The 14,831-nt window shown below is 37.1% G+C and overlaps 9 protein-coding genes across 9 annotated transcripts; 6 read left to right on the top strand and 3 right to left on the bottom strand.

Annotated features, from left to right (window-relative positions):
* Nucleotides 1–259: 259 nt before the first annotated feature.
* Nucleotides 260–2,452, bottom strand: FDP41_005292 (uncharacterized protein; the record flags this gene model as incomplete). Its single annotated transcript, XM_044708801.1, has 3 exons — nucleotides 260–660; nucleotides 786–838; nucleotides 948–2,452. 3 exons carry the CDS (start codon nucleotides 2,450–2,452, stop codon nucleotides 260–262), a joined length of 1,959 nt encoding a protein of 652 aa, XP_044560678.1.
* Nucleotides 2,453–2,552: 100 nt separating this feature from the next.
* On the top strand, nucleotides 2,553–4,301 carry FDP41_005291 (uncharacterized protein; the record flags this gene model as incomplete). The annotated part of the gene is made up of 1 exon (XM_044708800.1): nucleotides 2,553–4,301. The coding sequence occupies one exon, from the start codon at nucleotides 2,553–2,555 to the stop codon at nucleotides 4,299–4,301; it is 1,749 nt and encodes a 582-aa protein (XP_044560677.1).
* A 108-nt stretch (nucleotides 4,302–4,409) lies between these two features.
* On the top strand, nucleotides 4,410–6,453 carry FDP41_005290 (uncharacterized protein; the record flags this gene model as incomplete). Its single annotated transcript, XM_044708799.1, has 3 exons — nucleotides 4,410–4,652; nucleotides 4,937–5,217; nucleotides 5,460–6,453. The coding sequence occupies 3 exons, from the start codon at nucleotides 4,410–4,412 to the stop codon at nucleotides 6,451–6,453; spliced, it is 1,518 nt and encodes a 505-aa protein (XP_044560676.1).
* A 303-nt stretch (nucleotides 6,454–6,756) lies between these two features.
* On the top strand, nucleotides 6,757–8,101 carry FDP41_005289 (uncharacterized protein; the record flags this gene model as incomplete). The annotated part of the gene is made up of 2 exons (XM_044708797.1): nucleotides 6,757–7,304; nucleotides 7,378–8,101. 2 exons carry the CDS (start codon nucleotides 6,757–6,759, stop codon nucleotides 8,099–8,101), a joined length of 1,272 nt encoding a protein of 423 aa, XP_044560675.1.
* A 1,109-nt stretch (nucleotides 8,102–9,210) lies between these two features.
* On the top strand, nucleotides 9,211–9,594 carry FDP41_005288 (uncharacterized protein; the record flags this gene model as incomplete). The annotated part of the gene is made up of 1 exon (XM_044708796.1): nucleotides 9,211–9,594. One exon carries the CDS (start codon nucleotides 9,211–9,213, stop codon nucleotides 9,592–9,594), a length of 384 nt encoding a protein of 127 aa, XP_044560674.1.
* A 158-nt stretch (nucleotides 9,595–9,752) lies between these two features.
* On the bottom strand, nucleotides 9,753–11,295 carry FDP41_005287 (uncharacterized protein; the record flags this gene model as incomplete). The annotated part of the gene is made up of 2 exons (XM_044708795.1): nucleotides 9,753–10,948; nucleotides 11,193–11,295. The coding sequence occupies 2 exons, from the start codon at nucleotides 11,293–11,295 to the stop codon at nucleotides 9,753–9,755; spliced, it is 1,299 nt and encodes a 432-aa protein (XP_044560673.1).
* Nucleotides 11,296–11,770: 475 nt separating this feature from the next.
* FDP41_005286 (uncharacterized protein) lies at nucleotides 11,771–12,163 on the top strand (the record flags this gene model as incomplete). The annotated part of the gene is made up of 1 exon (XM_044708794.1): nucleotides 11,771–12,163. One exon carries the CDS (start codon nucleotides 11,771–11,773, stop codon nucleotides 12,161–12,163), a length of 393 nt encoding a protein of 130 aa, XP_044560672.1.
* A 76-nt stretch (nucleotides 12,164–12,239) lies between these two features.
* FDP41_005285 (uncharacterized protein) lies at nucleotides 12,240–13,343 on the top strand (the record flags this gene model as incomplete). Its single annotated transcript, XM_044708793.1, has 1 exon — nucleotides 12,240–13,343. One exon carries the CDS (start codon nucleotides 12,240–12,242, stop codon nucleotides 13,341–13,343), a length of 1,104 nt encoding a protein of 367 aa, XP_044560671.1.
* A 734-nt stretch (nucleotides 13,344–14,077) lies between these two features.
* Nucleotides 14,078–14,581, bottom strand: FDP41_005284 (uncharacterized protein; the record flags this gene model as incomplete). Its single annotated transcript, XM_044708792.1, has 1 exon — nucleotides 14,078–14,581. One exon carries the CDS (start codon nucleotides 14,579–14,581, stop codon nucleotides 14,078–14,080), a length of 504 nt encoding a protein of 167 aa, XP_044560670.1.
* Between the last annotated feature and the right edge of the window lie 250 nt (nucleotides 14,582–14,831).

The raw sequence follows: 14,831 nt of genomic DNA, 5'->3' as shown, positions 1-14,831 counted from the left end.
CACTGTGGGATTGTGATGACGCACTTTTTTTAGTTCTTGTTTTGAATCCGTTGGTGTTTCTATCAAATGGATTGCAAAAGCTGGCCAACTTCTAAATTTATGAAAACACACTCCTCCGTTACACGTGTTTTCCCAATCTTGAATAATGTTGAAAGCTGACACTCATTGAACCATTCACGATTAAAATACATCCTCACAGAGAATCCTCGCAAAGAATAAGGTAAATTGAAGAAGTTTTTTTATATTAATTTATTATGATTTAATCAGTTTCGGATTCTTGCACAACAGCAGTGTGGAGTCCCTTGAATGTTGGAACAACCTTGAAACCAACAATAGTTTGGAACTTGTTGACCTTGTCCCAATCTTCGTGATCTGGGTTAGCCATTCTTCTCAAAACAAGTCTGACCTTCTTTGGTGGGTTGTGGATACCTTGGTTCCAGACATACTTGTTCAATTCAGGGTCCAATTTGACTCTACTTGTGTTCATCAACTTTCTGGCGTGAGCCTTGATAGCACGAACAGCTCTAGCAGCTCTTCTTTGGATTGGCTTGCCAACCAACTCTCTGTGGAGATTGAAGGTAGTTTCCAATGAAACTTCAGCAGGGAGCTTCTTTCTAGGTTGGAATGGCTTGCGTTTTGGCTTCTCTGTGGTTGACATTTCTGTAGTGATATGTAAAATGTACAAACAATTGATTGATGATGGAAGGTAATAGGGGATTGAAATAAGAAGAATAAGAAATTTATGTGTCAAATAAATCGTTCTTCTTCGCCAAAATGATACGAACCTGAGTGTGTGTTGTGGCGTATTTTTTTCAAACGATTTTTTAAGAAATATTTGCTCAACCAAAAAATATTGTTTACAATGCGAAGAAAAATGGCTCATCATGCCACAGTAGCATTGGAGCACTCATTCCGAGGTCTTTTTCGTGAATCGATGAGAGTAAGACTCCTTCTTCAATAGAATATCCTGAGGAATGTCACCAACACCAGCCTGATGAAGTGCCTTCTTTAAACCTGACGTTATTACCATCGGAAAGTTGATATCGGTCCTTCCCACATGCTCCACAAGCTTGCTCAATGGAACCTGGATGGTCGTTCTCTTTGAGCTCGATAACTTAAAGCATGATGATTCATGGACACCTTCTCGCAACATGACTTCTTTCACTCGTTCTTGGAGAGTCATCATTTTAGATTCCAGTAATTTATATTCATGTTCGATGCTTTTCATGGAGTTTTCGATGGAAGCCAGATGTTGAGCATGATCGAATAGTTGCGAATTCAAAACTGAGGAAGGAATGAGGGAGGAAGAATTTTCTTCACCAATGTTTTCATCATTATCTTCATCGTCATTGAATGTAATTCCACTTCGGTCTTTGTACAACTTTTTCAGATAGGAGAGGCAGTGAAATGCTGAATCTTCCCGCACGAGCATGTAAAGAAGCAAGCGATGTAATGCGAAAAGTACAATCACATCCTGGGCTGCATACTCCATTTGAAGTGTGGTGAGAGGTCGAGTAAACCAGTCAGACTCTTGTAATTCCTTCTTGTTGGAATAGGTCAAAATTCGTAATATTTCGTTTTGTGCGCTCAATGACAATTGTGACATTGCTGAATCATCTGCATTGTTTTCGAAATGCTCGTCAATAGAAGAGAAATAGTGTCGTATCCTTTGAATCATATGATTGGTTAAAGTATCTAGTTTAAAGTTTGAAACAGGAAGCAAGTGATAGGGCATAAACTTGCTCGAGATTTCATGAGTACAGGTCACGTTTTTGCAATATTGAGCTCCTCCCAAATACTTTAAATCAAAAGATTTAAAGTGGAAAACCTTTTCAAAATGTTCATTGTACATTATATTATCAACAAAGTAATCTACAATATCTTCACAGTTCAACACATCCAAAATCACAATCTTTCCATTAGGCAATGCATCATCAATGCATGCATTTTTCAAATCGTTAATGAGAGAGGCAGTGATATTCATATAATTTTGAGATTCCACTCTAAACGATTTTGCATCCTCAGGAATATTATGTCTTTGTACATTCTCGTCAAAGTTGGATGAGTCAATACTCTCTTTTTGCAGATGGGGTGATGACGACGACTTTGCAACTTGTTCTTCTTCCATAATTTCTCTCAATGAATATGGAACTACACAATCATCATCCGAAAATAGAGCAGAATTATCTTTCTTTCGTCGTTCACGAGAAACAAGTAAACACTGAATGGTTGATAATTGTTCCCCTTTCGTTCTAAATCCTGCAACTTCCGTATCCAAATAAAATACTGTGTCATGCGAAGGATCATTGGCGAGAGCAACCCATTCATCAATTTGTTGTTTTATATCCTTTGGATTGGAAATAATCCGAACAAGATGTGTGTTTTGAATTTGATTTGTTGTTTCTCTTTCAGCCTTGTCTTCAGAATGTTTGTCTTGAAAGATTTTAAGCATTTTTAAAAAAAATGTTCTTTATTGAAAGGCTTTTATCTTCCTCGTAATAACACACACCGAATTTCATCTTCCTCGAAGAAAGAGCCAGCCACAGAATAATATGAATTCAACAGCATCTCTATATTCGGGTGATTCACCGATTGATAAATTAACACACAACCTAGAAAAGAATGAAATTCAACCAAACAAATCTCGAGATAGTAATTCGATCATCAAATTTTACTGGATGAATGGCTATTTATTACTGGTTGAATATTTGCTTTATCTCGAAAATGTAGAGGGGGAGGAGGAATTATTAATGAACATCCACAAGACCGCTGCATATTCCTCCCAAAAAGATACTAAAAAAGATTATACGCACCAAAACATCTCATCCGAAAAAACATTGGCATCTTCTTTTGAAACAATTGAAGACATGTTGATAAGAGTGGATTTGAAAGAGCAACGCAAACATGTTCCCAAGATTATTGAATGTTTTGAAAACCATTGCATTGACTTTGGATTTGAGTTATATGGTTATTCCCCTCAAAAAGATATTAACAAGAGAGTTGATCCAATGAGGGCCCTATTTTGTAGAAATCCCACAAAGGAAGCGTTCTTAATTTTCATACAGGAGAGAATTCATTCAACCCGTCCAAACATGACTCAATTCTCAAAAAGAATTGATTTGGATTTTGCTAGAGAGCTACGTAACAAGTTCATTGAAAAAACATTCCTCAAGGCTACTGCCACTTCATCAGAGAGTAGAGCTCAATTCCCTTCAGAATTGAAAACAAGAGAGAAAAAAACCGAATTTCTTCTAAATGTTTGCAACTCGTTCATTGATGAACGACACAATGAACACCTTGAATCATACTTTCAAAAATTCTTTGGTGGATATATTACTAGTAGGAATAATGTGTTTTCGAATCATCATGATGAATTGATTGACACACCACCAGTTAAGCATGATACTTCCTCAACGACATCCAACACTAGTATTCAAAGAGATATCCTTATTGCCAAGCGTCTAGTTAGTGCATGCTTCAGAAACATTATGATACTTTACTTTATTCAAATCATATTTTCGGCATCATCTTCTCGCATTGAAGTTGAGCTTGAAGATGAATTCACTCCAGCCACGAACAACTTTTACCACTCGAAGGAATACAGGACATTAACGAGACAAATTCTTCTTGTCGCTTCGCTCATTGACATTATCAGGCAAGAGCATACATCCTTATATACAGAATCAGAGACATTTATTCATTACAAGAACGTGGCACTCCGAGATATGATCAAAGAGTCTCTTCAACAAGAATTCCAGCATCATAGATCCACTGTTCAACAGCCATTGGAAAAAATGTTTCATCAGCTTGTTCATGAAAAACTGTTGAGCAGTTACATGTATTTGAATGGCCAAGTGAAACGTCAAATGGAACTCCATGGCTATGGTTCCAAGGGAGTTGACATTTTGACCAGGGACGTTTTGTTTTGGATTTTCAAAATTTTCAATGCCCTTAAAGTTACGGATAAGAATGAAAAGGAAAAGATTAAACAAGAACAAGATAAGATTGCAAGCGAGGAATTTGTTGAGGCATTCACATCAACAGATTCATGGGTTCATAGTGATACGTTCAAATTGGATATTTTACACAAGGTAATGTCAAATTTTGACACCACAGAGAAAGACAAGAAAAAGACTGTCATTGACACCACTTCCCATCCACTTGTTACAACAAAATCCTTACAAGGTGTCGCACATTTATATCCTTTCCAAGAGTTAGAAGAAGAGTTTCCATTCGATGACATTATTTCACAATGTTCGAATCTCATCATGAGCGTTCAATCCAAGAGTTCTCATCTTTAATAAACATGATGAGCTCTATATCCGCTCAAGAGTGGTTCTCATGATGAGCTCATCACGGTTGTAAAGTGTGTGCCAATTAATTCGTTTTGAACGATCGTTTCGAAAAAAATGTTGCATCGTCAATCTGCGTTGCGTGCCACCTGCAATTCCATCATCAACCACACCAATACTGCCCGTAGAAATTTCTCTTCATCAAGCCTGGTTTCAGCTCCAACATCGGGAACAGTGAATACCGAGAAATGGGCACAACAATTAAATGCATCCTTGAAGGATACTGATCCTGAAATGTTTGATATTATTGAACACGAGAAGAATAGACAGTATAAGGGATTACAATTGATTCCATCAGAGGTAAGCTCTAAAGTGATGATGATAATTGTAAATAACCATGTATCATCTTGATGTTATGACTCGGTGGTATCATATCATCTCGGATGCTTGCTCACACATGATCGGACAATGATGAACCAACCAATGATCATCTTTTCGGGATTCATTTGTGATTTTTCATTATTCTATTGTTATTTGCTTCGTAATCGTGTTATTTCATTTGTGTGTACATTCCTTCCGTAATATCATACAAACGGAAACCTGAACCTCACAATCTTTTCAAAACCTTTTTTCATGGACAATAGAACTTTACTTCAAAAGCTGTATTGGATGCATTGGGAAGTGTCATGCAAAACAAGTACAGCGAGGGATATCCAGGAAAGCGTTATTATGGTGGCAATGAGTTTATTGACATGTCTGAAAGTTTGTGCCAAAAGAGAGCTCTTGAAGCTTTTAATTTGGATCCAAATGAATGGGGAGTCAATGTTCAAAGTTTGAGCGGTTCACCAGCCAACTTTTATGTTTACACTGCATTGCTTCAACCACACGATAGAATTCTTTCCTTGGATTTACCACACGGAGGACAGTAAGTTTTTCAGCCATCTCTTGGGAATATATTCACAATATTGATCAATTATTTCACACACCATGGTGTGATTGTATTTGAAAATTATGTATTCTTTCACTCAAAATTTCACATGTGAATATGAAAAAATTTGAACTATTCCTTTTGAATTTCGATGAAAATTCATTGTATATGATCTCGTCATGACTGTTCCCTGAAAAAATTCCATTTGAAATACTACAATGAAAAATTCACACAAAAAGCCTTTCTCACGGTTATCAAACTCCAACCAAGAAGATCTCTGCAGTCAGTATTTACTTTGAAACCATGGGCTATCGATTGAATGAAGAAACAGGTTTAATTGACTATGCCAAGATGGAAGAATTGGCTGATTACTACAGACCAAAATTAGTTGTTGCTGGAGCAAGTGCTTATTCTCGTTTGATTGATTATGCTTTCTTTAGAAAAGTCTGTGATAAGCACAATGCCTATCTCGTTTCTGACATGGCTCACATTAGTGGTCTTGTTGCAGCAGGTGTAATTCCATCTCCATTTGAGCATTCTCATGTGGTGACTACCACCACTCACAAGAGTTTGAGAGGTCCAAGAGGAGCCATGATTTTCTACAGAAAGAGTATTGAAGGTCTCGAAGAAAAGATCAACTCTGCTGTCTTTCCAGGTCATCAAGGTGGTCCTCACAATCACACCATCTCTGCATTGGCTGTTGCCCTTAAACAAGCAATCACACCAGAATATAAGGAATATCAACAACAAGTATTGAAGAATTGCAAAGTCTTGACTGAAGAAATGAAGAAACTCGGTTACAAGATTGTGAGCGATGGAACTGATAACCATTTGCTTCTCGTCGACTTGAGAAATAAGGGAGTCGATGGAGCTCGTGTTGAAGCTGTTCTCGAACGTTCTAGCATTGCTGTCAATAAGAACACTGTTCCAGGTGATAAATCTGCCATGGTTCCAGGAGGTATTCGTATGGGATCTCCTGCTCTCACCACTCGAGGATTTTTGGAGAAGGATTTTGCACAAGTAGCTCAGTTTGTGCATGAAGGTGTTCAAATTGCTATCAAGACCAAGAGTGAATTGGATCAAAAAGGTTTGAAGAAAGTGAAGGACTTTAAGGATTATTTGGATCAAAATCCAGATTCTGTTGGAATTACTGCATTGAAGAGTAAGGTTGAGACCTTTAGCAAATCATTCCCAACCATTGGTTTTGATAAGGATTCAATGAAATACAAGTAAATAACAGGGAAAAAGCGAAGATTTTGACACGTATTCTTTTGAACAGGAAGTTATGGAAATGCAGCAACAAAAAGTATTTAAATGGAAATTTGATTCGAAATGAACTGAAATTTAATCGAGCTCTCTTCTTGTCCATGGTTTCAAATTGAAATTTAATTCATTGAACGATCATGCCTTCTCTGTTCTATGACCACTTTCGGCAACAAGTTCTGAATGGAAAAAAGATTGAAATCCATTCCACCGACTGACGTCAGCACAACCAACCGCACAAACATTGCTTCAAAGAGCAGTTGAACAAACAAAATGAAACCACTCTTCTTGTACATTTCATTGGGACTATTTGCTGGATTTGAATTGCTGCAAATCACTTGCCATGCCCTTCTATTGGCAGTTGCTGCAATTTTTAGAGAATTTGCAGTCTCAACTGATTCTCACTTGTTAATGACTCGATCGGTCATGTTTCTGACATTAGGAACATTCTTGATGGCTCTGATTGCTTTGAAACTGATCGTGTGGTTGATGGGAGGAAGATACATGTATCAAAAGTATCGAGAATTTACGAAAATCAAAGCCATGACCAATGACAGTTCATGTACTCAAGAAGAAACACAAAGTATTAATCATCATGGACGAAGAGAGAATCTACTCACTACAGAGATTGCCACAACCACTGTCACAACAACAACCACCATTGAAGAGCCCCAATCTATCAATGACGATGAAATTAACATTTACAATTCCAACAACAGTGCCTTCAGATTCTTGTGGAATTTCCGTAAAACAAGCGCTCGTTTTCTAAATTTATTCATCTTTGCAGTAGTGACTCTCTCACTCACATCCTTGATTCTATGGTAGGTCTTTTATTTTCGAAATTTCCTTATTTTGGCGAATGCCAATAATCAACCATCTCAATATGAACATTAGTATCACACTTTCTTTTTTATTCCTCATGTACTACTCGAGTGTCGATTTGGTCTACTTTTCCTGTACTACAGCCATTCTCATTTCCTTATTGAGCTTGCCTTTGAATGGTGTTTTATTCTTCCATTCGTGTTACAATGAATCCTTTGCTCCAGTGGATTCCATATTCTCTCTCAGAGGATCCTCTTCATCCTCATCTTCTTCATTATCTTCTTCCTCCAGTCATAATCATTCCCAACCAAATGTGGAAACTCGAACAACCTCTAAAAAAGGAAATTTACATCAAGAAGAACAACAAGCACAGGCTGAACAATCGAAAAGAGCCTTCCTTCAACGAAAGAATGGAGCTTTGACGAGTCGATTGGATCCTATTGAGAAGGAGAGCAGCAATCATAACACGATCCACACTGAGGAAGAAGAAGAAATTATTCACATGAGAAGACCTTTATTGAATTCAACAAACTCGAATCTGTTGAATAATAACAATTCTATCATCAACAACCGCAAGAACTCGAATAAGAAGGGACAAAGTAGGAATAAGAATTCTTCCTCAAAACCCATTGCCATTCAACAGGATGATGCACATTCCAACTCTCATAAGATTCGTTCTTCGCTCGGAGGAGTGATCGGAGAAGATTTGATTTCGGAGGGAGGAACTTCCACGACGACGAATACAGCTCCGGGAACGAGTGGTTCATTGTTGATGGGCGAAAAGTCTCAATTCTAAATCGATCTTCATTGAGTCATGACTCAAGAATGATAAATGAATAGCAAAGCCTTAATGATCATGTTGAAACAGTTGTTGAACTATTTCGAAAAACACAATAAATCATTTTACTTTATTTGAAAACATGACCCACGATGATGTCTCGTTGTGGTAGATCAACTCAAACCGACGTTAACTCTATTATCCAAGAGAAACTCACTTCACAATTATCTTAATAATCTTGAGGAATGAGAAGTGTTGGATTCGAATGGAAGGAAGAGAGGTGTGATATTTCGTTTGTTTTTTCCAAACAATCATCAGGATGGAAGTGTGAAACGAATGAACCACTATTTCAAATATAAATCCATGAATTTCGAACGGTGCTGATTTTTTGACAATATTAAAGAATCCTCAATAGAATTTGGTTAAATGCGAACATTCCAACAAGAAAGGTCAATCTTATTCACACATTTCAGAGAGAAAGGTTTGTGATTGTTTCCAATGCTCGAAACCATTGATTGTGTTGAAAAGTCTCAATTCTAAATCGATCGTGATTGATGGACACTATTGAGGTTTTTCATTCAAATCTATCAAAGCCTTAATGATCTTGTTGAAATAGTTGTTGAACTATTTCGAAAAACATAATAATTCATTTCATCATTTGTCTCGTTGTAGGAGATCCCTATTTGTAGAACATTCAAATGAGAGATGGTCATAACCAGAACGAATAAAGTTTTCGTCCATCATCCATTCAAAAAGTATTCCATCAATTTACTTTTCAACGACAATTGATGCCTCTAGGAGATGCCCTCTCAAAAAGAGATCTCACCAACATACGAGAGATTAAAAAATAGTCCTAACGTTATACAACAACAATAAACTGTCCTTTATTGTCAGTCTTTCATTCCATTTCAAGAACATTTTGTGATTATTTTGAATCTTTTTGGTAAAAGAGATAAAAGAAGAAACTCGAGTGTCATTGTTGTTGACACTACAAAAAAAACTTCATTTTACTCACTTTCATTCAACGTTGAAACAACCAGAATCCACAGAAGCTCACGTCCCCAATCACATCCCCATCCCATTCACTGTTTTATCTATATCTTCCTTCTGTCCTCAAATTATTAAACATGTTTGAATCGTTTGACTCTTCCGTTGCCGCCTCAGACTTCCAGTTGCCACGCGAACGACCCTCTTCCACAAGAAGTTCTTGGGGTTTACGATCTTCGACAAATCTCAAAGAAAAAACAGTCAAATTTGTTCGAGGAGAAGTGTTTCGACATTTAAATTTGAGCATTTATACCAAAACTGGACTCTTGTTGCAAGTACTGAGAGAGGAATTTGAAGATGAACGATTATCTTACTTATTAGATCCACTAACGAAAAAAGAAGTTTCCTATGAAGAGTTGTTCAAGTTAGAGGCGGTGTTAGTGTTGGAAGATGCTGATGATGCAGATTATATGGTACATTGTTATTTAAAAAGTTTGAGCAATCGCAGCAATTACATGCTTTAACAGGTGTCACAAACAACAACAGTATTAAATATTTCAATCCTTTCACACAAGAACCCAAGTGTGTTGCGCGAGTTGTCATTTCATGGTTTTCAATGTTATCCTCACCTCATCCAACGACTCACATATTTAAAACGTCAAATTGACATGAAACTTGTATTTTAAAGCTTATAGAGCTCATACAAGGATGCAGCAAGATCAGTCATTTCTTGCTTCTTTTCAATATTCTCCCAATTCTTCTTGAATACATTATTGAATCCATACATGGCTCCATACCATGCCGCTGCAATCGTTCCGGTCGAATCTGAATCACCTGCATGAAGGGCAGAGTGAAGCATCATCACTTCATAATTATTGGGTCCAGCAAACAAAATTGAGTCATACGCAATGATACACGAGTCATCTCCGGAAGCACCTGCCCAACCACTGAAAGACCATTTTCGATAAAAGTCATCACGTTCTTGAATTCCGTATTCTTTTGGAAATTGAGGCTGCAAATATGTGACTTGTTGCAATGCATGTTTTTCTTCATTGGAAAGTGTTTCTGGTGATTTGTGTTGGGCAGAGAGAGCCAATTTAACTACTTGTTCATCCAAATACAAGGAACGTTCTTTCAAATATTGTGCAAATTTCTGTTCGAATTTTGTGATTTCACTCTCCATCACTTGCCAATCTCTCATAGCAACTTTTTCTAAATAAATTTTTGTTCTTGGCATGATATCATACAAAAACATGACACCCCATTGAGCTGGTGGAATGGTCTTTTCCAAAGCATAGGCTGTGAAAAGTGCAGAAACCAATGCACCTAAAAATCCATTAGGATGATTATGAGTCAATCTTCCAGATTCAACACTCGCCGCAATCAACATGTCACGTCTTTGTGGTCCATACAATGCACCAATCATCATTGCTCTCATGGAACCACCACAACCTCCACCTCTCGAATCATAGGGATATAATTGCCACTTATCCACACCCTTACTCTCCAAAAATCGAACACCTTTTCCACAAGTAGGTCCTGGAGCTCTTCCTCCCATATCATCCCAACAAATAATATATTCCTTACTCATTTCTTGCATGAGTGGATCGACAAATTGTTTCATAAATTCTTGACAACTGTTTGGATCCTTCTCATCAAAGGAATAAATTAATTTTGGATTATGTAAAGTGAGTTGTTGTTGTTGTTGATGTTTCATAAAAGTGTTGAGAGCTCTTAAAGAGGCCAAGTGCATCACTGTATCATCACTCACACGCCATCCCTTCACATCAATACCTGCCAAACTTCCATAGTATTTCTTTAATTCGTAATGAATGCTCTCACCATCGGTATTGAATTCCCATGATCCATTTCGATAGCCTAGTTATGATGGAGAGGATAGGATCCGATCATATTGGATCATCATCATCATCAATAGGATTAAAATTCAATTTGAATGTGAGCGTTGCGGATGAATATTCATCATCATGATATAGGAATCATTGAAATCCATGACGGAAAGAATCATGGTGATGATTTCAATCATATGATCAGCCAATGATTAGAAAAACATTCAAATTTCAAATTGATGATGAACTTGTAATTTGTCATTTGAAAAACGTACCAATGGCATCTCCGACTGCACCAAGAATAACAGCTGCAAGAAATCGTTCGGCGAGATCAGCACTAGGTTGAGTGGAAGAAGAAGTCTCTTGTGAGGAAATCATTTTTTTTGTTTGTTGAGTTCATCTTTGAAATTCCACTGGAAAAGAGAACTTGAACAGTTTACAACAAAAGTCGGTCAAAATAACAAAAGACAATGCTGGAAATTGTGAATGTGTTTTGAGAAAATTAAGGTCATGGCGTTCAAATAATATTAAAGAGGAAAGAATTGAATAAAGTGCGATTTGCGTTTTAGTTTTTGTGTGAAATTTAGAAATGAAGTGGAAAGAAACAATCTCTTTTTTGCAATAAATGCATGTTCTCATTCAACAATTTGATGAATATTACGATGGATGGTGACATGTATTCCGAAAGAAGGAAGAATGAAACTTGTTCATTTTGCATTTCATTCTTTAATTGGTAATTTTCAAAAATGGAAATGGCAGAGAAAACTTTCAAAAATCCTTTCACTCTTCCATAAACCATTCCAAGTAGTTAAAAAAGGTTCCCTAACACTATACTCTCTTCTCCTCTTCTAAAATGTTGATCAAAATTACATCACTTTCCAAGAATCATCCCCACGAAACGTTTTCTCAAAATTACTCATCGAGAAATTCCTCTCAAACCATGCACTCAACGACCAATCCTCTCAAAAAAGTGAAGAAAGCACGAGTCATTACCTTCATTCGTGGTTCTGAATTTAGAAACGTCAACATTTCCCAATTTCCCAAACGAGGACTCTTGTTGCAACATTTGAGACAATTATTTTCGGATTCACAACTTTCCTTTTTTGTGGAACCCAGCAGTGGAGAGGAAGTGGAGAATTTTAAAGATTTGAAAAAATCAGTGACTACTGTGTTAGTTTTGGATGATTCTGAAGATGTTGAATATGTGTTGTATCGGTATCAAAAGGAACATCGAAGATTGTGCTGACGTTTGGTCTTTTAATCAAGTTTCAATTTTTTGTAAACCCATTTCCACTTTTTTAAAGAATTTTCAAATCAAAAAAATGCTCCAACACAACAATAATCGTTCCGCTCAGCCATTTCCTGATGATGCACCACATCAGCAGCACATCGGGATTCCGTCCTCGTTGGGTTCCTCTGCATCGGGATCATCCTCTCATCCTCCTCCTCCACAACAAAATCCTCCACCTTCTCAAATCAGTCAAGCCTCGAATCGATCTCTCGTTTATCATGCCTCTCAACAAGATCGGAGTAAATATATAATGGTTGCTGATATTGCTTCGGCAAAAATATTTGCAAATATTATGCAATGTATAAATCCTTCGGATATTAAAAAGAAGAGGGAACAAGCATGGGCAATTTGTGAAATTGTGGAAGAAGGAATTAAATTTTATATTCAGGATAGAACATTTCAAGGAGTGGCTGCAATGAAGAGTGGAATATTTCAGAATTATACATTTTCTGCTCCGAAAGATACAAAATATCAATTCGAAATTAATGTTTCAGTTTTAATTGATTGTTTAATTTTATATGGAGCAAATGCATCTCAGGGCACCATTGTGAAGTTGTGTTATCCTGGTGTGGACAACACACTTTCATTGTTGTTAGGAGAAGAACGTGTCGTCACAGATTGTAACATTAAAATTAGGAAATGTGAGCTCGACCCAATAGACTTTAAATTTAGAGAGCACCCTATCGGCACAAAAACAATTTTGAAGAGCGAAATTTTAACAGATGCACTAGCTGAGATTGATTGGCTATCAAAAACAATTGAGATTGGAGTTGAACTCGACGAAAAAACAGAGGAGAATCAAGACGAGAGCCTTCAAAAAGGAAAACTCTTTTTCAAAACTTCAGATAATGTTATTGGCTCCTTAGCGGTGTATATTGATAGCTTAAACGAAGGAGTGCAAGCATTCGAATGTCAAGCCACTCAAGTAGGTCACTACAAGCTAAGTCACATTCAACAAGCCATGAAAGCACTAAATCATGCAGAAAAAGTGTGTATTAGAATGAACAATCAAGGCACGCTCTCAATGCAATTTGCAATTAGAGCGACTGAGCCTGTCACCTATGTGGAATATCTGATGTTGCCTGTGGACGCAGAAGTTGAGTTGGAAGACGAAGACAATTCATCCTTTCAATAATTAAAAGTAGATGTTCAGTGCGAAAATTGTCTTTTTGAAGGAACCTGCCTTTACAAGCAATCAGAATTCACCTTGACATTCGTATGACACCTAATAATTTCCACAAATTCATCAAACCTCATATTAACTTTATTCACCATTATCATTCGTGGCTTGATCAGATTGGCATTTGAGAGCAATAGGAATAGGCAAATGACAGCCAGCAATTTGATTAGCAATTCTTCTTTTGTTTTCGCATTGCAAATCATAAAAATGAGTAAAACCATCACCCAATACCAAAAATTCTTGTTTCCAAATTCAGAAAAAAGAAAAGAGAGGAAATAGCTCACAAATTGTGGTGAAAATAACAACTGTTGTTGAATAGAGGATGTAAAAAGAGAATGATGTAATAAAAATTTCTGTAAGCCAAACGTTTGAGGAATAGGCTGATGAATTCGTTTTTGTTGAATAAAAGCATGGTAGTCCATTAGATTTGCATAATGGGCCAGAGGCAATGAATGAGGAAGGCGAGAGGTATGGAAGAAGGATGGGAAATGTTGTGAAATTGGTTGTTCGATTATGGGAGGTAATGATGGTGATACCTGATGTTGATACGAGAGAAATGGAGAGGCTGGCATGGATGGAGGTGAAGAATGTTTGAAAATTTGAATCTTGTCCGAGACATGGTTATTGAACAGAGAATTCATCCAAAGATGGTTCACTGTTTCCAATTCATTGTGTTGGGCGTGCGTGATTCAACAGATGATGCATCCCTTCTTTTGCTTGTAAAACTTATCAATAAAATCGAGCTGGTTCTTGTTAATGGCTCCTCTTCTCTTCTTTCGAAGGAATTGAACAGCCTCCAATCCCGTCATGTTGCATCGTTTAATTAAAGCCAAAGCAACCAAAATTGGAGCTCTTCCAAGTCCAGCTACACAATGTACAGCAATACAAGGTGCATCCGCAGGATCCGAGTTTGGTGGAAATACTTTATCCACTAAATCCAACCAATCTTGAATGACATTCTTTGGTGGCGAGGAGCCATCATCGAATGGCCAATCATAAAACTTGATTCCTGCTCGTTCAACAATTTCCTTATCATAGGTTGCTTGACAAACTCGGACACAATGAGTTACATTGTATTGTTTAAATTCCTTGATATAGAGATGAATGTTGGTATCACTTGGTGCATCGCTGATGAGAAATCTGATACCACAAGATTCAATCAATGATGGAGCGTTGGTGAGAGTAACTGCCATTATTTAAATATTTGGATAATACTATTAATAAATATTGAGTGATGATGATGAATGAAATTTCTTCTTCACTTCAAAAATCGTCGTTCAACAAAATACTTCAGGTGAGCAAAGTGTCTAAAAGAATGAGATGTATTAAATGATTCAATTGAATCAAATTCTAAAACAAACGGAGCGGAGGATGAGGATGAGTGGTGTTGGGATTGTTGTAGAGGATGTTGATGGGGATAATGAGAAAAAACAACCACTCGGG

This window comes from Naegleria fowleri (assembly GCF_008403515.1).
Source record: "Naegleria fowleri strain ATCC 30894 chromosome Unknown tig43, whole genome shotgun sequence".
NCBI classification, from domain to species: Eukaryota; Heterolobosea; class Eutetramitea; order Acrasida; family Naegleriidae; genus Naegleria; species Naegleria fowleri.
This window is presented reverse-complemented; position numbering and strand designations above follow the sequence as displayed.